We start from the raw sequence: 21,877 nt of genomic DNA, 5'->3' as shown, positions 1-21,877 counted from the left end.
ACTTAAAATAGCACTTGATGGTTGTGAGAGAAAAATTACTAAAAGAATTGTGAGAGCATTAAGGGCTATAGAATGTAACTTTGTAAGAACAATTATTCTGCATTTCGTATGATATTTTTCGGTCTCATTTAGGAGCCTAGGTGTTTAAATGAAATATTACAGAATAAAAACGATTCATTATAGGGTACAGCGAAAGGACACTAAGTTTTATCCTGAGAGAGTGGTTGAAGGTTTGGGAATTGAAAATAAAAGAATGTAGGAGGTTGTGTGACTAGTAAATGGAATAGCTAGAGCCTAGAACATATCAGGTGATAAATGTTAAATCAATATGTGAATTGAAAGTTCATGGTTTCAGAAAAGAAACCATGTGTGGTAATGGCAGAGTTATCCTTAGCTGGGGCTGCTGGAATATTTTAGAAGAGGTCATTGGAGTTGACTAGATCAAAGAAGAATGAATTTATGTCTTTGATGTATTCAAATGGATTTTAAAATTGCTTAGGAATTAACAAGACTTGGACTTCAGAGTCCTTGATTCACAGAAGGAAATGACTAAGAGTGTGATCGATTTCAACAGGGGTTGGTGAACTAAGGCCTGTGGGCCAAATCCAGCCTGCACTCTGTTTTTGTAAATAAACATTTTTTTGGAATAGAGCCATGCCCATTCATTTAATATTGTCTATGGCTGCTTTTGGGCCACGGTGATAGAATTGAGTAGTGCAGCGGAGACCAGGTGGCCTGCAAAGCCTAAAATACTATGTGGACCTTTACATAAAAAGTTAGCTGGCTCCCAAATTAAAGCTCTGAACATTTTCTCCAGCAAAGTGTACTCACAATTTCAGGAAGTTTTGTGATTCCTGAAAGCTTGTGAATGGACTCTGGTTAGGAAGAACTTTTGGATCCAAGCTCATAGTATATTCCCTGCTGCATTTTATCTCTTCATAAGAGTTGCCTTTGTTAGTTAGCTCATCATTCCAGAGACATGAGTACTTGTATTTTGTTGGTCACAGAGCCTCACCTTATTCAGTGACTACAAATGGCACTGCAGCAGGGCAGCTGTTTTGTGGCCTTTGTCTTAGAGTCAGCTACAAGAGTCTGGACCGATTAGTACAGATCAGTACACCTGTGTGTGTGTGTAGAGGAAGCCAGTATTGGTCACGGATCAGTAATATTCTCCGTTTTTGCAAAGTGTAGGGTATTATGAGAAATAGATGCTTAATTCTTTCTTCTAGGCTGTTTTGAGTTAAGGCTGACGGGATTTATTTTTCAGCAATGCCTATGTTTAGATAAAGGAGAAAGAGAGAAAAACTAGTTTATTTGATGAAAAAGTGTTTTAGTCACTGAGTGTTCTTTAATAGGTGTTACTTTAAAATTTTCCACTAATGTTAGCCATGGCACTACTTTTGTTTTGATCCATTTAAGAATCCTTAGTTGAACTTCATTTTTGTTATGATTACTCTCGATCACTTTTTTAACACAAGAGTACTTAACATTCCCATTGCCCTTGTCATGCTTCTATCTTTACAGACAAGAAACAACATTCACAGTCTTTTAGATTTTTTTGTTTAATGTACTATATGTGTTCATATTCTCAGTACTCAACATCTAAGGTGACCACATGTACTTTTATCTTAATGTTCTTTGTAACAGGGATTATTTTCTTTTGGTCCTCTTAAAATATCCTTTATATTCCAAGATGCTATTTTTTTTTTTTTTGTAGCTTTATAGGAGTAAGATTTCTTTTTTCTTTTTTTAATTAAATTTATTGTGGTGACATTGGTTAATAAGATTACATAGATTTCAAGTATGCAATTCTGTAATACATCATCTGTATATTGTACCATGTGTTCACCACCCAAAGTTAATTTTTTTTTTTGTCACCATATATTTGACCCTCTTTACCCTTATCGACCTTCCTCCCTCCCCCATTCCCTTTGGTAATCACTAATTAATTTTACACAATCTTAGAATTAATATTTTACAATTTCAAATAAGAAATGGAAATTGTACGACCACATAGTGCCTTTCCCCACTCCCGATTTAGTTGTCTTATGTATTATATCTATATACTTTGAAAAATCCCATCAGACAATAATATAATTTTTGTTTTAAAGAAAAGTTAAAGGTGAAAAATAATGTTTTATTTACTCAGATATTTACCTTTTCTTTTGATGACCCTTTATTGTTTATATTCCAGGCTTCTCTTTGTTATTTCTCTTTCACTTAAGAACTTTTAGCATTTCCTTTTTAGTTTTACTATGATAGAATTCACGTAACATAAAATTGATCCATTTAGCTTGTATATTCAGTGGCTTTTAGTATGTTCAGTGGTTTTTAGTATATTCATAGAGTGTGCAAACATCACCACAATCAATTTTAAAATATTTTTATCACCCCAAAAAGGAACTCCTGAAGGTAACAGAAAGATCAGTGGTTGCCAGGAGTTAGCGGGTAGGGAAGGATGAATAGGCAGGGCATTGAGGATTTTTAAGACAATGCAACTAGTCTGCATGGTACTGTCATGGCGGATACATATCTTTATAAATTTGTTAAAAGCCATAGAGTGTACAACATCAAGAGTGAACCCTAATGTAAACTATGAACTTTGGATGATAATGATGTGTCTGTATGTTCATCAGTTGTAACAAATGTACCACTCTGGTGGGGACACTGATAATGGGAGAATGTTATGGATGGGTGGGGGCAGAAGTAGTTGGGAGATCTATCTATTTGCCAATATTCCTGTGAGCCCAAAACTGCTCTAAAAAATAAATTCTATTAAAAACAAAACACTCCCTATCCCTTCTCTGTCATCTCCAACTCTTCAACCCCTCTTAAGTTCTATGCAACCACCAATCTGCTTCTATCTCTGTAGGTTTGCCTATTCTGGATACTTTTTATAAGTGGAAACATACAGCACGTGGACCTTTGTACTTACTTGGCTTTTTTCACTTAGCTTAGTGTTTTCGAAATTCAGTCCATGCTGTAGAATGTATCGATATTTCATTTTTTTTTATTGTCAGATGATGTCCATTGTGTGGATAAACCATATTCATCTGTTGTTCAGTTGATGGATATTATGTTGTTTCTCCTTTTTTACTAGAAATGTTTAGTAATGCTACTATGAACATTCATGTACAAGTTTTCATTTCTCGTGCATGTATACCTAAGAGTAGAATTTCTGGGTCTTATGATAACTATATGTTTAGCCTTTTGAAGGAATGTGAAACTATTTTCCAAAGTGGCTGTACTGTTTTAAATGCCTGCCAGTAGTGTATGAAAGTTCCAATTTCTCTACATCCTCCTTAACACTTTTTACTTTCCGTGTTTTTTCTTTCTTTTTTTAACAACCATCCTAATTGGTGTGAAGTGGTATCTTAGTGTGGTTTTAATTTGTATTTCCCTGATGACTAATTATGTCGAGCATTTTTTTGTGTACATATTAGCCATTTGTGTATCTTCTTTGGAGAAATGTCTGTTCAAAACCTTGCTTATTTTTTAAATTGGGTTATTTGTCTTTTTATTATTGAGTTCTATCAGTTGTTTGTTCTAGATACTAGTCCTTCATCAGATAAATGATTTTCAAATATTTTCTCCTATTCTGTGGATGCTCTTTTCACTTTATTGATGGTGTCCTTTGAAGCACAAGAGTTTTAAATTTTGATGAAATCTAATTTGTCTATTTTTTTTGGCTTTTTTGCCTTTGATGTCATTGCACAACCCAAGTCATGAAGAATTCCACCTATGTTTTCTTCTAAGAGTTTTATAATTTTAGCTCTTGCATTTAGGTCTATAATCTGTTCCGAGTTAATTCATTTTTGTGTGTGGTATGAGGTAGGTGTCCAGCTTTATTCTTTAGCACGTGGATATCCAATTGTCCTAGCAACATTTGTTGAAAAAAGCTTTATTGCTTGTACTTGTCTGGCAGAGGGAGGGTCAGGTCACAAGAGCTTTGTCCCACAGTCCTTCCCTTCCGCTGCCACCCCTACCTGCCGGAGAGATCAACCTTTTCTTGGAACTCCCTCTGTCTGCTCTCTCTCTCAGGTATCAGTTGTGGGCTGCCCCGGAGCCTAAGTTAGGAAATAAAGAAGGTGGAAACCATCCCCAGGAAACTCATCACCTCGCTGCTCCTTAAGACCTTACTTCTGTACCCTTTTTGCTTGCTCCTATCCACTATTCAGTGTCTTCGGGTCGTTCCTTTATTTTATTTAGAAGTTTTTGTTATAATCGGATGGAGAAATAGGGTAGTGTATGTATTACATCTTGAGTGAAAATGGAACATCCTGCAAAATATATTTTAATTCACTCCATTTAAATATATTTTAATTTACTCACTCAAAATTATGAGCTAGGGTTTCAATATCTGTTCTTAGCTGCATGCAGCGGAAGCTGACTCTCCTTGATTTATTTGTGACAAGAATGCTGGAAAGACTGGTGAACCATACTTGATGTAAAATGCAGGAAGAAAGCCCCAAACCATGCTACTGACCTGGTTTGCTGATAAAATTGTGATGTGTACTACCAGACATTGGTTGTCATAGCTAATACTACTGCTACTTAATAGGAAGAACTTCATCTTGTAGGAGATACAGTAGTACAGAACTCCTTAAGGAAAGTGTTATGGTCTGAATGTGTGTGTCCCTCTCCTCCCCCCAAATTCATATGTAGGAATCTAACCCCCAAGTGCTGTTATTAGGAGTTGGGGCCTTTGGGAAGTAGGTGATTAGGTCATGAAGGCAGAGCCCTCATGAATGGGATTAATGACCTTCTGAAAGAGGCCCAAGAAAGCGCCCTTGCCCCTTCATACTGTGAGGGTTACAGCAAAAAGACCACCACTGTGAACTAGGAAGTTCAGACACTAAATCTGCCAGCGCCTTGATCTTGAATGTCCCAGTCTCCAGAAATGTGATAAACAAATGTTTGTTGTTTATAATCCTCTCAGTTTATGGTATTTTTGTTACAGCAGCCTGAAAGAGCACATTTCACTGTCCTTGAGTGACAGCTCAGGTGAGTGTGGTGGCTAGAGCTAGATTGCATTCCTATGTTACGTCTGTAAGGGAGGCCGCCAAAGTTAGCATCTAACTTTTTTGCTTCTCTAGTGAGAAGTAGTCTCTCTCTTCTACCAAGGGTCATTTTTGGGGGGAATTCCCTAAACACAGAAGGGAGTTCATGTTCTCCATGGCCAGAAAGAATGACTTGTTTTCCTAGAGTCATCCCATTCACACAGTTGCCCAGTTCACAAACCTTGGCTTCATCTGTGATTATAGCCCAGATTTAGTTCTTTAAGGAATCCTGTTGTCCCTCTTTTCGAAATATATCCCAAATCTTCTCTGCTTCTCCCTAGTCCAAGCCACTGTCAACTTTGACATGAACCATGTCAACAACTTCCTATCTGGCTCTCTTAATTCCTCTTTTGTCTTTGCAACAGGATTTTCTTCAAGAGCAACAAAATATTTTTTTAAAATGAATTTATTTTGATATAATTTCAAATTTATCGAAAAGTCATAAGAATAGTACACAGAGCTTCTTTATCCCTTTATTTTTCAGATTCACCAATTGCTATCATTTTGGAAAATAAGGAGCCCTGGTTCCTTTTTGTGGAGAATGATATTTAAAAACCAGGTTCTGTGTGCTAGGTTTGCTGGTGTGTCATTGCGTGTAGATGTTCTTGGCATATATAAAACTAGAGGATAACATACGCACATACATGTACACCCATATTTTATCTACCTATTAAAAATCATGAGTTAATATCCTTAATTTCAGTCGAACACCACAGAGTTCATTCTAGTCTTCCCTCTTTTCACTTTTTTAACTTCATCAGTGAGAAACTCGACTCTCTTTATCCTCAGCGTATTTTCTCATTTGCTTTAATTCCTCATTATATTGAAAGCAGTTTCAGAATTGTTACTGCATATCACTGCAAAAAAGAAACTAATGTAGTAACTAGAATTCAGTATTTATTTATAGTTCTTCTGGTCTTTAGATTGACAGTATGTATTAGTTACCTAGGACTACTGTAATAAAGTATCACACACTTGGCTTGAAACAAAAATTTATTCTTTCACAGTTCTGGAAGTCAGAAGTCCAAAATCAAGGTGTCAGCTCAGCCATGCTTCTCCAGTGGCTCTAGTGGAATCTTCCCCTGCCGCTTCCATCTTCTGGGGACTCTGGACCTTCCTTGGCTTGTGGCTGCATAACTCCATTCTCCGCTTTCCTCTTCACAGAGCCTTCTCTTATATGTGTCACCTTTTCTAATAAAGATATTTGTCGTTAGATTTAGGGCTCATTTAGATAATCCAGAGTGATCTCATCTTGAGATTCTTAATTATATCTGCAAAGTCTTTTTCCAAATAAGGTCACATTCACTGGTTCTGGAGGTTAGGGTGTGGACATATCTTTTTGGGGTGACCATTCAACTCATTATAGGGGTATATAGTTACTTGGGTTATTGCCTTCTGTTTACCCTTTCAGTGTATTTATTATTATTTGACATATAGTAGGGTTCATTTGTTTCTGTTTATATTCAATTTTAGTTTTTCCCATCCTTATTTGTTTGTTTTTGAATATGCAAAACATTAACATGTTTTCAAAGATCAAATAAGTTAATAAATATAGGATTAGAAATTATGGTGACTGTTATTAAGGAAATGGACAGGTACTCTGGTGGAGAACAATGGAATGGGCCATATTTACTTAAAGGGCCAGCTAATACTTATTTGAATAAGTGGCATGTAAACTGAGATTCAAAGAGTGATAAGAAGTCAGGCATGTAAAAGTGAAAAAAGAGCTTTACAGCAGTTGGAAAAGCATGTGAGAAGGTCCTGATATGGGGTAAGAGCTGAGTATATTGGAAGAAATGAAAGAAGGCCAGTGGGCTGGTGCATGTTGTACAAGAGAGAGTACAAAATAAATGAATATGTAAAGAAAGTAGGAGTCAAAAAAAGGTAAGTTGTTGTAGACTGTGTAAAGAGTTTAGAAAGATAGTAGAGGATAATAAGCTCCTGAGTGGCATTTTTAGAGGTATATTTTTAAAGGATTGTATTGATTGCTGTGTGGAGCACATGAGGCAAGAGTAAAAGTAGAGGGACCAGTAATAGACCCGTTCCGGAACATACTAACTGGTGTAGAGGCATGAGATAATGTTGGCTCATGTGGGAGTGGTAGTGATGAAAAGTTGAAGAGTGGGTAGATTGGAGGTATATTTTCAGATCAAATCGGCAGGACTAGCTAATGGACTGAATGTGGGAGGGTAGAGAGAGGGTTTGGGGGTTATGGTTATTAGAATATTTAAGGATGACTTCCAAGCTTATAGCTTTAACAACTAGAGAAGAAGATAATTACAAATGAAATGGGCAGTAAGAATCAAGATTTCCCTGTTGGACCTGTTGCGTTCGAAATGTCTGTCACGTGCAAAGGGAAACGTCCAGGTGATAGTTGAATATACAAGTCTTGGGCTCAGATGAGGAAAATGGAGTCTCAGACTTTCTGTCTGGTCCCTCCAGGCATTACTACAGTCCATGCCTCCTTACTGCAGGAAGAATTTCCACATCTGTGGTCCCCGTTTTACCTGTAAACATGAGCAAAATGTCAGCAGTTTGCCAGATACTACTTGAGGCAGTACGGACAACTCAGACTAGGGATGGTCTCCAGACCCACGTAGGGTACTCCAGTTCCAATTTATTTTTTCTATAGAGCTATAGTTATTTTCCTTCTAAGTCATTTAAATAGGCACATTTTGCTTCTTGTAGCATAGCTTTATTTTGGGCCCTTTCAGAGTAAGAGACCTTGATATAACTACACTAAAAAATATTAGACTCTTTTTTGCCCTATCTGAACCCGACTTATTGTATGAGACCACCCTAGCTGACTTTGCTACCTAAGAGGGAATTGTGTGTGTATGATGTTGTTTGATAGATTCTCTATAGTTGATATGATATGTATGTCAGTTTTTATATCAACATCACATTGTTTTAACTACAGTGTTTTCATAGTATGCTCTATGCTTAGTAAGGCTAATCTTTCTGAGTCGTTTTACAGCTGTTTTTTCCTTTTCTCACATATTTATTCTTCCAGTTGTATTACAGAGTCAACTGACACATTTTTAAGAAGCATGGATTTTTCAACCCAACCTCTTGCTTTTATTATTTATAAATACTTCCTATTCATAAGTCTTTTCTATTAAGAAAAGGGTCTTTAAAGAAAGGCCTATCTCTATTTCTTTTCTAAAGAGAGGCTGTCATTTCCCCCTCTTTTTCCTTTTTTTATTAAGCATCTGTTATATGTAAGCATTGTGCTAGTTCCTGGGCATTAGGGGTTGGGTGAGGGTGTGTTACACAGTGAGTTAAAGTGAAAATAAACAAGTGAAATAAATCATGTTATAAAATAAAATTGAGATAAAATAATATCAGTTTGTAATTAAAATAGCATACTTTCGAGAGGACTAACAGTTTTGCTTTTCAGCATATGTCGGTTTCTGGTTAGTTTATTTTTATTTTTTAAATCTTTGTTAAACATCTTTTTCCCTTATTTTTATTTTTTTAAGGGTCACACAGCAATGCTTCATACTGGCTCATGGCATCCCAAAATAAAGGGAGAATTTATGACTTGCTCAAATGATGCGTGAGTATTGTTGATAATTTATCGAATACATTTATCTCTTTTTATTTTTCAATTACAATAGGCCTACAGTACTGTATTAGTTTCAGAAATACAACATACTGGTTAGACATTTACATAACTTACGAAGTGATCACCTTATCTAGTACCCAATGACACCATACTATTTTCTTTAACATTTGTATTGCATACAGTCTTGCCAGTAAAGTAAGAGACAGAGTATTAGGAATCCTGATGTTTACATATTCTGGTTCTTAAACTTGACTTTAGCTGGTAGTGTAAGGTTTGTTTCAATAAGTATGGAAACTGTGCAAATGAGAGTTGGTATAAATTCCTGTAGAGTTTTTTTTTTTAAAAAGAACAGTGGATCAGGTTGAGGCTGTTAAGTGGACTTAAACGACTTTGAAATTTTGACTAATGATTTGTTACTTTTTATAGTAAAGACTGATTTCCATTGGAGTCTAACAGCTAATATGGGTTTATCATTTATATGATTGTGTTTTGGAAGTAATAACTGAAAAAATTGATTAAGTGGTTATCAAGATTCTTTTTCATTATATCTTTTGGCTTACGACTCAAGAATATTATAGAGAATATTTGAAAACCTTTTTCCTTATGTTATATTGTATGATTCATTTTTGGTATTAAGAATTGTTCACAAGAATGTACTATTTATACTATGTCAGAGAAAATTACAACAAAATTCTATAAATTAAAAATTACAGATGGTGTTATTTAGGTGAAACACTATTGTAGATAAAGAACGCTTTTGTTCTTAGATTATTTTATCTTTTATGTTTTTGCTTTCTGATACTTATAATTTGCCTTATTAATTTTCGAAATAGCTGTTCACATTTTTGGATATTTTATGTTTTCTGGAATTAATTTTTAAAATAAAAGACAAAAGACATAAGTTTACTTCCATAGCACAATTTAGGAATTAATTTGATCTAAAAGGAACTAAAATTTGGTAATCTATATGGAATATGAGTGAAAAAGGATAATATGTTTGATGAAAATTTCTGGTAAATAGAACTGTGATAAGTACTCACTTAATGTCTTTGATAGGTTCTCGGAAAGTAGGACTTTAAACAAAATGGTGTATAATGAAACCAATTTTACTACAGGCTGATTGATGTAAATAAGAATTCAGTTCCTACTGCGTATTTCTGGTCACAAAACATCATCACATTTCTAAATAAAGAACCAAAACATTTCTAATATTAAACATTGAAATACATGTGAGCTATACCTACATTTAAGAAAGATTAATAAAAACAATTAAGATAATTCTTTTCCAACCTGCTTATTCCAGTTCAGGGTCATGGGTGGCCGGAGCCAATCCTCACAGCACAGGGCACAAGGCAGCATCCCACCCTAGACAGGACGCGCTTCCATCGCAGTGCACACACACCCGCCCTCACTCAGCCATACTGGGACAATTAGACGTGCCAGTTCATCTCACATGCACATCTTTGCGATGTGGGAGAAACCAGAGCACACAGAGAAAACCGACCCACATGGGGAGAACGTGCAAACTCCACACAGACATTGGCCTTGGCAGGAAATTGATTTTTTCCTCCTCATTAATGTTATAACAAAGTAACACTGAACAAAATGACGTTATTTGAGGACCTGCTGTATGTAGTTTTAATTTCTTTTAATCTTTGTGTTATCATCTTTCCAAATACTTAAATCATATATGTTTAAAGTGATATTCCTAACTTTAGCGCTGGAAAATCAAATTTAACATCTAATCTAAATTAATAGTATCCCATGAGCAAGTAAGGTTTAGTTTAGGAATACAAGGATATTTTGCAATTAGGAAATTTTACTATCAAGAAATTTTCAGTATAATTCATTATTAACAAATGAGAGGTGAAAAATCATATGATTTTATTATATGATAAAATTGACATTAGATAAAGTTAAGAAATCTTTCTCAGTACAAGTTGTAAGTAAAATAGAAATAGAAAGAGATTCCTGAAACCTGATAAAAACTATTTACCAAAATTTAAAGTAAATATTGTATTCTATGTTGGAGTACTGCAACTACTTGCATTTAAATATGAAACAAGACAGGAATGCCCACAACTATTTAGAGACTTTACGTAGGATAGATTTAGAAACTTTATATAGTGTAGTAAAATACCAAAATAAATAAATTGATATTAATGTTGGAAGAGAACAAAAACCCTATTAAAACACAGAGGATCCAGGCTATTCTGGTTGAAATCTTAAGCTGAATAAACCAATTGGAAAAAAAAAGTTTCCTGTTCTCAGAAATGTTTAAGGATGAAGCTGAATGGTGGGCTCTCACAGCTGCTAACAAAAACTTTTATGAGCTCTATGGAAGCTCTTCCCAAATCGATTTCTGGGATATGTAAATTAGTAGTTTGAAGAAAGTCATTACATAGTCAAATAAATTTGAGAAACTTTGAATGTTATATTCCCAGACCAATGATCCACAGTAAACATTTAAATGGTTTTGAATAGGGTACAAAGAAACTTAGTTAACTTTGTTAACCCTCTGAACAACAGTTTGAGTAAAGTTCTAAAGTATGACATCATTTTACTGGGTATACGATATAGTTTATCTCATTTCTTGAAAGAACAATTCTTTAGTTTCCCACTCAAATCACTGACTTACTACTCTGTTGTACCTCTGAAAATATGCTCCAGCCCTTTTGAGCCATGCTTCTCTTGCTCAGGCCCACTTCCACATGTGTACTTTCCTGTGTAGTAAAGCTTTTTTTTTCCTACTGTAAAAAAAAAAAGAAAAAAAGAAAGAAAAATGAAAGAGAAAATATACTCCAATTTCTTTTTACACTGTACAAATTTGGACTTCTTCATCCAGTTCTGTGTCAGGATCAATAGGCTTTAACCATAGACCCCCATTATATATATTCTTTACTGCTTTTTGGGGAAATCTGCCACTAATAAGTTCTGATTGACTTTTTCTTGGCTTTTGACAGAGAATAATAATTAAAAATGTGCTAAGCTTTGGGAAATCAGTCCAGATACCTAGTTCAATGAACAAAGATAGTATTTTCACTGTGTGCGAGGTAAACCGTGTGATCTAAGTCTCTGCCTTCATGGGGCTTACACGCCAGTGGAGGTGAGTGCTGGGAGACAGACAAGTTACAGATGCACTAATAAATCAATGTAGTTTTACGTAGTAATAAGTGTTTAGAATAAAGTAAAAAGGATGGAGAAAGACTAGACGGCTGTGTGGCTGTCTGCAGCATAGGGGTAGAGGGAGAGTGCTGGCAAGCCCATGCCAACCGTTCATGTCAGCAGCACATGTGATGAGTAAGCTCAGCTGCAGTAGGAGTGGAGAGTCAGCCGGCTTCGCGAGGAAGTACTCCATGGGAGTCCAAGGTGGCACTCCCTCTCTTGTTCTGGCCTCATGTGTGTGAGTTAAATTATGGCCGTTTTATCTGAGTGTGAATTGGAGATGCTAGTGCCTTAACTTTTGGATTTTATGAGTTTCCTTTTGTTTTGTTTTTTTAATTAAGTTTATTGGGGTGACATTGGTTAATACAATTATATAATTTTCAGGTGTACATTATAATTTGACATCTATATATTCTATTGTGTGATTACCACACAAAGTCCAGTTTCCTTAAGCTGCCATATATTTGATCCCCTTTACCCACTTCACCCTCATCTATCATAGGACACTTTGGTTGCTTCCATGTCCAGGCCACTGTGAATAATGCTGCTATGAACATCAGTGCGCAAATATCTTTGAATATGGATTTTCAAGTCTTTGGGGTAAATACCCAGTAAAGAGATTGCTGGATCACATGGTAGATCAATTCTTAGTTTTTTGCGGAACTTCCATACTGTTTTCCATAGTGGCTGTACCAATTTGCAGTTTATGGGTTTCCCTTTGTAACACAAACCTGGGATTAGGCCAGTATAGGAATGAAATGAAAAAAAGGAAGAGGGTAGTAATGCAGTCTGTTTGGTTTTCCGAAGTTTACCAGAGTGAACCGTAGATAATAGAGCAGAGATTACTATATTCTGCTTAGAAGTAAATGAAAACCAGATAGTCATGAAAATAAAAATACTTATTTATCCAGAGGAAGTCAGTTCTACTTGTGAACTTATGTGGCCTGATATGGAGCCACTTTATAATTTGAATCATAGTAGTATACAGAGCGAGCATACAAATGATACTAGTGTAATCTGCGTCCTTAGTTTAGAATTTGTACTAAGCAAGTTCCAGCTCAGCACAGAGCTCTGTCCATAGGTACCGGTGAGCGAATCAGATGCTTCTGTTATGTACCTTGAGGATTTTCATTGCTTACTCCAGAATTTGTATCACAGAAGAATTTGTTCAGATCTGTTGCAGTGAGTTCTGCTTCTATATGCAGTTAACAATGAAGAAAATACAAGAAAATAATGAAATGCACAGACAAGTATTTCACAGTGAGTTACTACAGAAAAATAGGCAGGATTAGATAAGACTAACAAACTGAGGAGACGACAGAACTTCACAAAATAATGTGTCTGTTGATAGTCAGGTGAGAAGAAGTACGGACATATAGGTAGGTAATGGTAGGGCTCATGATTTAAAAAAAAAAAAAGGTGGGCACAGAGAAAGTAGATCTAGACTGGAGTAAAAGAGGAGGAACAGGTGGATGTCACAACATAGCAACAAGACCCATTTGTAACACTTGTGAAAAATGACTTGTCGAGTATTGAATGAGTCTTTGAGGTCTAGAATCCTACAATAGCTGATAGAATTAAGAAACAGAGACTTTAAAAAAAAAGAAATCAAGGTGAGACCAGTTTTTATACCAGGCTGAAATGTTCTGGGGAAAGTCAGGCTGCACGTGCAATATTAAAAACATTCATTAACAATGGTAAAGGGAGCATAGAGGAAGAGTTACTAACACCACTTGCTTAGGAGAATCAGAGAAAACTTTACACAGGAGTTTGAAATGTGTGTATCAGTATAAATGCCTTTTGTGAATAAGTAAGGATGTGATCAGAGAGGAGATGGATTTATAGAAGAATATAAGAAAATCTTAATTTGGGCCCTTAAAGATGTCACCATCTAGAACATGCAAAATACATAGTGAACCATAATTAGATGATTTTACTTATAAGTAAAAGGCAATTTCATATTTAGGTTTTTGTTTTATACACTATGAAGTGAATAATTGTAAACATTACAATCTAGTCAATTTATTTTCTTTTGAGGAACTGAATGTCATGATGTTAATATCATGAAAGAAATAAGGGTAGGGGCTGGTTCTAAATTAAAGAAGTCATAGTATGCATTATATGTACCATATAATTTGTGAACTTTGATCTTATTTCCTCTAAAGAGGAAGAAAGGAAAGAAGAGAAGAAAGGAATAACCAAAAAAAAAAAAAAAGCAATAGAGATATGACAGACTGCAAAAATGGCCACAATTCATCTTTACTCATATCCATGCACTTTGCAATGTGACTTTGCAGCGACTCCCATTAAGAGCCAGAATCCATTTCCCCACCCCAGCAGAAGGTGGCAAAAATGGTAGTGTGCCATTTCTGAGCACAGGCTTCTTACAAGTTCTTGTGTGCCTCCACTCTCTTGCAATAATGGCATCACTGTCTGAGCAAGCTCTGGCTGCCTTGCTGAAGAGTGAAAGACCTGATGAGGAGGGTTCAGTTTTTCCATCGAGGCCATTCTAGACTAGCTTATATTTAGCTACTTCCTAAACTTGTGAGAGACCCCAGCCTAGATCAGCAGAACTGACCCAGACGCATGAGTTAACTCAGCTAGGGCAGAACCACCTAGCTGACTACTAAACTCATAAACAATAATATATGCCTGTTGTTTTAAGTTATTAAATTTTGGGAATGTTTTGTTACACATCAGTTGTTAACTGATACAGAGGATATTATTTAATCATGTTATGAAGAATCATGGTTATATAGAAGAATATCTTTGTTCTTACAAGATACCAGCTGATGAGTTTAGGTGTGAAGTATAACAAGATTTGCAACTTACATTTAAATGATATAGGAAAATGAAGTGTATATGTGTATACATGTACATGGAGAAAAAGATCAAGAACATAGCTATGACAATATAGTGTTCATTGGAAAGAGAATATAGGTGTTTATTATTCTACTCTTTTAACTTTTTTGGAGAGTTGAAGCTTTTCAAAATAATAAGTTGGGAAATCTTAATATTGGCTTGTTTGGGTGTCCTTTCTCCTTCCACCTCTCTTTTCTCTGGAAGGTGAGAGTGTAAGATGGAGTAAAAGGGTCATGAAGGTTACAGTTGTCGTATTCCACTTAATTGAGTTTTTTCCGGGATATTTTTTCAGTGTATTTTAAGTTTGCACGTACTAGTCTTGATTTAGATTGTGAGAATTTTACGGTCAGGGATTATCTGTGTAGATTGTACATAGCAGGATTTCCTAAATGTGTTTCTAGGAATGCTGGTACTTACAGTATGTCCATGAAGAAAGGGTTCCTTAGTCTTCCGCTTGGAGAGTTTCTGTGCCAAAGACCAAGTACTTCAAAGATCCTGAGGAATATATTAACAAAAGAAACCTGCCTTTTCCAGGGGTATTGATACAACTCCCTATCCACATAGCCAATAATACTTGTTATGCTCTGGGTGTAGTGTCCCCAGGAATACCTACCTGTTGGGAAATAAAGATTGCCGCTAATAAATGCTTTTGATAGCAGGATTCAGTAAATTAGAAATATTTTTTATTGTTTGCATCTTGTAAAGATGAAGTATGTAATTAAATTTTTGGCAAACTTTGTCATGGCATAATAGAGTGTGCAGTTTACAGACCTAGAGGAATTTGGGTACTCTACCACTCATCATGGCTTTGAGCTAGTAATTTACCACTGAGTCTCAGATTCCTATAAAATGGGATAATACTTGATTTATAAGATTGTAATCTGGATTAAAGTGTGTAAAGCCTTCTGCATAGTTAGCATTCATGTATAAGGCTAGCCTTGGATTCATTTGAATTGGATTAAAGGCTGCATATAGTTTTCAGTCTATAGTTTTTCTTAGAGTTTCTCACACATTTTGAATAGCATCTCCAATTTGGGAACATGTGTGGGGCATGTGTGGGTCATGTTGAATTTCATAGGCTTTTGTGGAAGGCTTCTGGGCACATTTTGCTTGATTTTTATAATCAATAAGGAGTGATGATTCGTATAAATGGATCCTCTAAAAGTAAACTTTTGTGTAAGTTTGTTTTCCTATTTTAAGTATTTTTGGGGAAACTAAAAATTTACATTCTTTTCCTGTATTAATCATAAGTGTTTTGAATATAATTTAATATAATTTATAAATTATATTGCGGTATAGTATGCTTCAGAAAGTCTTGGCAGATATAGACATATGTACAGCTTTTTGGGTTCTTGACTTTTTTTTTCCTTTTCTGTTAATTGTTGCTTTTTGCTACTGTTGATATGACAATTTATACAAGTATCTCAGTTTCTCCTCTCAGTTTTGTGCTTCTAATAAACCATGGACTGGGGCTGGGTACGGTGGTCTAAGCTTTTTAGAATTGATGCACAAGAAGGAGTAAGCAGTATAGTGTATGAATTATTTTTAGCATATTAATTTTCACCATCTTTGGCTGCTAGGAGACTTCTTCTTGCTTACTTTCTGGTTGTGGGCAGAGTTTTGTACTGTCCATGCTGCCAAATAAGTAAGGTGGTCTTTTTATTTCTAATGGTTCTTTTTTGGTGATGCCTCATAGAAACAGAAAATCCACTGTTTAAATCATGCTTCTGCAATATCTGGTACCACTTTTATCTAGTTTAATTCTTTGATTCTCTTATCCAATTTTAATCTTTAATATCCTCTCATTATTTTTAATTTTAAAGCCATAAAAGATGCTTTTTAAACTGTTCTGCTGGCTACTAGCATTAAGAAAATTAATTGCTTTGATTTTATTTTTGTTGTGTGGATAATTAAAAATATTTCTGTCCATTTCAAAAGCATTTGTCTCAATAGAAATCTCTCATGAAACAGATAACTTTGTTGAAAAGTTAATTAGGATATAGCAGTATAGATCTTAAATCCTGGAAATATTTCTATGCAAGCTTGTTGGTTATGGTAAAATATGCTTATAATTAAAGGCAAAATTTACTCAGACACTTTTTAAAGCTTTTTCCTTCTTGAGTTGTAAGAGCAATGAGATTCTAATCTCAGATTACTGCTGTAATTGAGACAGGCACATTTTGATGTTAGTTTCACTTAACTTCTATTGACAAACTGTTTTTCTGTAGTCTTGAATGGAGGAAAAATGTAGATCTTTTAATTTTATCATAAATTAATTTGATTCATCTGAGTTTCTTCCTCTCAAATTAGTTTGCTTTTACCTTATTTTATTTTTATTATGCTGAGAAACACGGCAGGTAAAAAGTCTGTAAGATTAAAAAAATAATAATAATAACCCATTGCAGAGCTACCAGGACAAATTATTTAGAAGTTCAGGTTTAGAGTTCGTAATTAGGATTTATGGTTATGGTTGCCCTCTAAATACCACCATACAGGTTAATGTGCGATCATCATAATTTTAAGTTTCTGCCTTGAATTTAACCATTAGAATCCTAAAGTTAGTCTGAGTTATAATGTTTGATTAAATATATAAAGAATTTTTGTTAGTTTTTATGTCTGAATTATGTTTGATTAAATATATAAAGAATTTTTACATATTTAATTTTTTATATATTTAATTTTTACATGGGTTAACTTATTACATTGAAGACTGAGTTTGAATTTTTTTTGTATTTCATTGGTCAACTCTTCTGTTTTAAATGGAAAAATGTCAGTGTTCTCAGTTTCTGTCATGAAACATAGTCCTATGAAACTCAATATCCTGCAAATGTATTATATTAATTGGAAAATGAAATTAACAGTTATTGAGAACCATTCATTGTTTTGAATTCTAGAGCTAGTTTTCCCTTAAGTGTGGTGAGAGGACAAAATAGGGGTTTATTAGTTATTTTGAAGTGATTTGGAAACAGCACATCAAAAACAGCACATCAAATAAGTGTAGAGACTTATTATATTTTGGTTTTGTGGTGATTTAAAATAATTGGAGCTGGTCTAAAATAGTCAAAGCATGACAGACACAAGAGGAAGATTTTCATACTTGACTTGAGAGATAAATTGTATATTTACTGTATTTACTGTTGACATAGTTTGGCCTCCTAATACATCTAATAAATAATGTCTTGAAAAATTATAGCATGACTTTTCAGTATTATTAATGAAATGGTTGCAGAAATATTACTGTCATTTATTCTGTAACTAAAAATAAATGAATAAAATCATATTAGGGGAGTTGAATTTCCTGCATAGGGAAGAGTTATTTATAATTAAGCATTTTAATTTTTTATACATTTTAATTTGTAAATTCTTATTATGCTTGAATAGCTTTTGTTTTATTTATATTTTTTCTAGTACTTTCAACTTAGATATATTTTTTACCATAAGTTTATAGTATAAAATTTCACCTCATAGCTCTATGAATTGTGTGAGTTTAATGTCACATGAACTTTGATGCAAGATTTATGTAATTTTTATACAAGATATTGTTTATGTGTACTATATTGCCAAATATAACAAGTGTAAGATGTTCACACCTTCAAAAACATTGGAGGGAAGTTTGGTAAAGTTCAAGTTTGTTATGTTTTACTTTACACATGTTTTATATAAGCAGTGATTTTTTTTGTCTATAGAAACATCAGCATAGAATAGTAATTCCTATGTCTGGATTATAAACTTTCAAGGGTGCTATTTAGTATTGTTTTTGTCTTGAAATCCATACATTGTTAATATCATCAGTATGCTTCTAAGTATTATAGCAATTCAGTTTTTTAAAATATTTTTTAAAATATTCAATTATTTAAAATATTTTTTTATTAAATATATTTATTTATTAAAGAAGAGTGTGGATGTCTCCAAATGTTGAAGGGTGTACTTGTTAACTGGCATCCTTAATTAACTGAGGATTTGATAGAGGGTAGTTTGAATTTCTTCTGGGTATTTCTAGGTCATCAGTACACCAGTTCACTCCATGTGTGACTAAGTGAATCTGTATGTGTGACTAATACACCTCTTGTGTGTGCGGTGGCCCTGTTGGCCATTTATGGAGTAGTCGAATATGAAGAATAGTGTTCCTGTGAAAATCGATGAATTGAACTTAGTTGCAGAAATGGGAATAAAAGGTATTTCCATATTGTGAATTTTGCAATTCTCGAAACTTCTAATTAAAATAAAAATGTTTCTTTGTTTTGACTCTTTTTTTTTTTCTGAAAGACTTGGCTACAAGTGATTTTTCTTTTTTAAAATATCCATTCTTTTCTAAGTTTTTGTGACTACATGGCAGATTGATATGTATACTGTTTCTGAATCCTTTCTTTTTTTTTAATCTGTTGAATCCATTCTCAACTTAGAAAAAAATTGTTACCTCATCTTTTTAGTTTTATATTGACAGAGTTGATGAAGTTAGGGTGGCAAGTTAACCGGCACTTTGCAAGGAAGTGTGAATAATAAGGTGCCCTTTTCCACTGCCTCTTTTTAAATCTTGTAAGTTTACATGACTTTGCAAAACTATTTCTGTCTTATAAACTATCCTTTCCTGTGATAATACTTCTAAAATTTGTCTTGATGAAAACGTTAGCTTTTTTTTACTGCTTTTAAAAATGTGCTCCAAGTGAAAATAGTTACTCTTCCCTTGATAACACTTTTCTGTTGTTATAATAGTAATAAAATCAAATAGACTATAAAATAGAAAGATCTCATAAATTATTAATTACAGGCTTCCCTTTGATACATGTTTCCTTAATGGGCTGGGTTCTGTTAATTAAAATAAAACATGATATTTTTGGACAACTGTACTTACCTGTCAACAAATATAGCTAACATAGATTTGTTTAATAACACTTCATATGGTGACTTAAGTCTTGCAATATCAGTCAAATGCCATGTCTTCATGGAACTGATGAGGCTCAGCAATGACATTTGTTCCAACAAAAATTTGGTTACATAGCTTTATCTCTACATAGAATAACTAAAGAGGTAAGACAGCCTCTGGTTTATACTGAATAACTATTTTATAATTAACATTCTATATCTTACCTGGGCAGTTTTACTTTGATGACTCCAATAGGCTGAAGATTGTAATTTATTTTATAACCCATCACATAATTAATTTTTTCACAGAAAAGATGTATCCTTTGCAAATACACAACTTTTAACATTCTTAATCCCATTCTGTCTTGTAAAACCATTTGTCTCTGTCAAGTAGCAAATGTTTATTAAGAGCTTGCTATGTGCCCAGCCTCAGCTAGGGACTATGGATAAATTAAGCAGTTCTTGTAGAATTTATAATGTAGTGGGGAGACAGACATTTGAAAATAGTTATGAATAATTAAGGAAATATAAGTGTGTAAAGTGCTATGAAGGAGCAATATACGAGGAAGACCTAAAATAGACTGGAGAGTCAGTAAAAGCTTCTCTGAGGATATCATTTTAAGCTGAGATGTGAAAGGTGAATGGTTTTTGGTAGGCAGAGACAGGGGAATGACCTCCCAGGCAGAGGAAACATCACATTAGAATGCCTGTTATAACTGAGAGAGCAAGATGGAGAGCAGCATGAGATGAATTTGCTGAAGTAGATAGGGGCCAGATCATGCAGGGATTTTATTTCAAGGACAGCTACAAGAGATTAAAGGATTTTAAGCAAGAGAGTGACACAATCAGATGTATATTTAAAAAAATTACTCTATCATCGCTATGGAGAATAAATTGGATGGGCAAAGGTGGGGCAGTAACCATATCCTAAGAATTTTATAATGAATGGCTTTCATACTGTTAGGTTGGTCAGTGGTTCTTTTTTCTGCCTGTAGAAGTTTCACATATGAATCATATTCACATCAGTAACAATGTTCATCATTTGTAGTTAATCTAATCTCCATCCATATGCTATGCATCTCTGAGGTGAGAATCACTGAGCTAGTCTGGCTCTTATCTAGTGTTACTGATAGGAAAATTGATGCTGAGAGAGGTGATTTTTACCCAAGGTCACAGAGATAGCCAGTGGCGGAGCAAGCAAGCACTTGAATCCACAGTTAAGAAAATGTTTTGGAGCCCTTTTCACATAATTTCTCTTAGCTTTAGGAAACTAACATCATCAATTAGAATATATTTACTATGCACTGTGTGTTGGCTTTTGGATAACAAAATATATGTAGCAAATTCTTTGAAGATACCATATAGGAGATAATGCTGAATGAAACAATGCTTTGCAACAGCAACTTCAGAGTATTATCCAGGGACCACTGGAGGTCGCTGAGATCCTTTCAGCTGGTCCACAAGGTCAAAACTATTTTCATAATAATATTAAGGCATCATTTGGCTTTCTCACTGTGTTGACATTCGTGCTGATGACACCAAAGCAATGGTGAGTAAAACTCCTGGTATCTTGGCCTTAATCAAGACAGTGGCAACAAACTGTATTTATAATCATTGCATTTACTGCCACACACACATATTTTTTTTAAAAGCCAGTTTTACTTAATAATATCCTTGATGAAGTTGTAAAAATTATTAGTTTTATTAAATCTCAACACTTGAGTACAACTTTTTACTATTCTTTATGACAATATGGGAAGGATGAATAAAGCATGTCTGCTGCATACCAAAGTGTGACGCTTATCTGGAGGAAAAGCACTTTTGAGCTGCTTTATTTCAAAGAATATCATTTTATTTGAGAGAACTATCAATAGACAAATTATGGTTGTTTGGACTGGATATTTGGCAGACATTTTATTTAAAAAATGAAGTCACTTGTCAATTTAAGGAAAACAACTTGAGAGTATTTCTGTTCAATTATAAAATCTGAGCTTTCAAGTAAAATTTAGAACTTTGGAAATTTGTAAAAGCTTCTTCAAGCTTGACAGCTTCTCAGTACTTAAAGGTGTTTTTAAATGTGATTGGTTATCGTATTAACGAGTATGTTTTTTTCGCAATTGTATAATGAAAGGTATCAACATTTTGAGGTTTTGCATAATCCTGTGACCAATATTTTTCAGATGATCAGCACATGATATTACAAAATCATGCATAACTAAATGATCCATTCAAAGTATAAGATAGACCTGTAGATTTTAATGGGAGAGTAGGAAAAGTATTGACATGATTTCAGATTCCACATTGCAACTAACTTTTAAGAAACTGCCACTTGTTGAGTTTTATTGTAGTATCAGGAATA

General features: G+C 34.3%; 1 protein-coding gene across 1 annotated transcript in view; it reads left to right on the top strand.

The window, feature by feature from the left end:
• Positions 1-21,877, top strand: part of WDR70 (WD repeat domain 70) — a 225,016-nt gene that overhangs the window by 69,615 nt on the left and 133,524 nt on the right. Inside the window, exon 9 of the mRNA XM_039842639.1 lies at positions 8,543-8,619. Within this exon, the coding sequence (XP_039698573.1) occupies positions 8,543-8,619 (77 nt within the window). The remainder of the gene's footprint in view (positions 1-8,542; positions 8,620-21,877) is intronic.

The sequence above is a fragment of the Pteropus medius genome, unplaced genomic scaffold (assembly GCF_902729225.1).
Source record: "Pteropus medius unplaced genomic scaffold, Ma_sr-lr_union100, whole genome shotgun sequence".
Classification (NCBI taxonomy): Eukaryota; Metazoa; Chordata; class Mammalia; order Chiroptera; family Pteropodidae; genus Pteropus; species Pteropus medius.
Note: the sequence above shows the minus strand (reverse complement) of the source record. Positions and strands in the feature narration are given on the sequence as shown.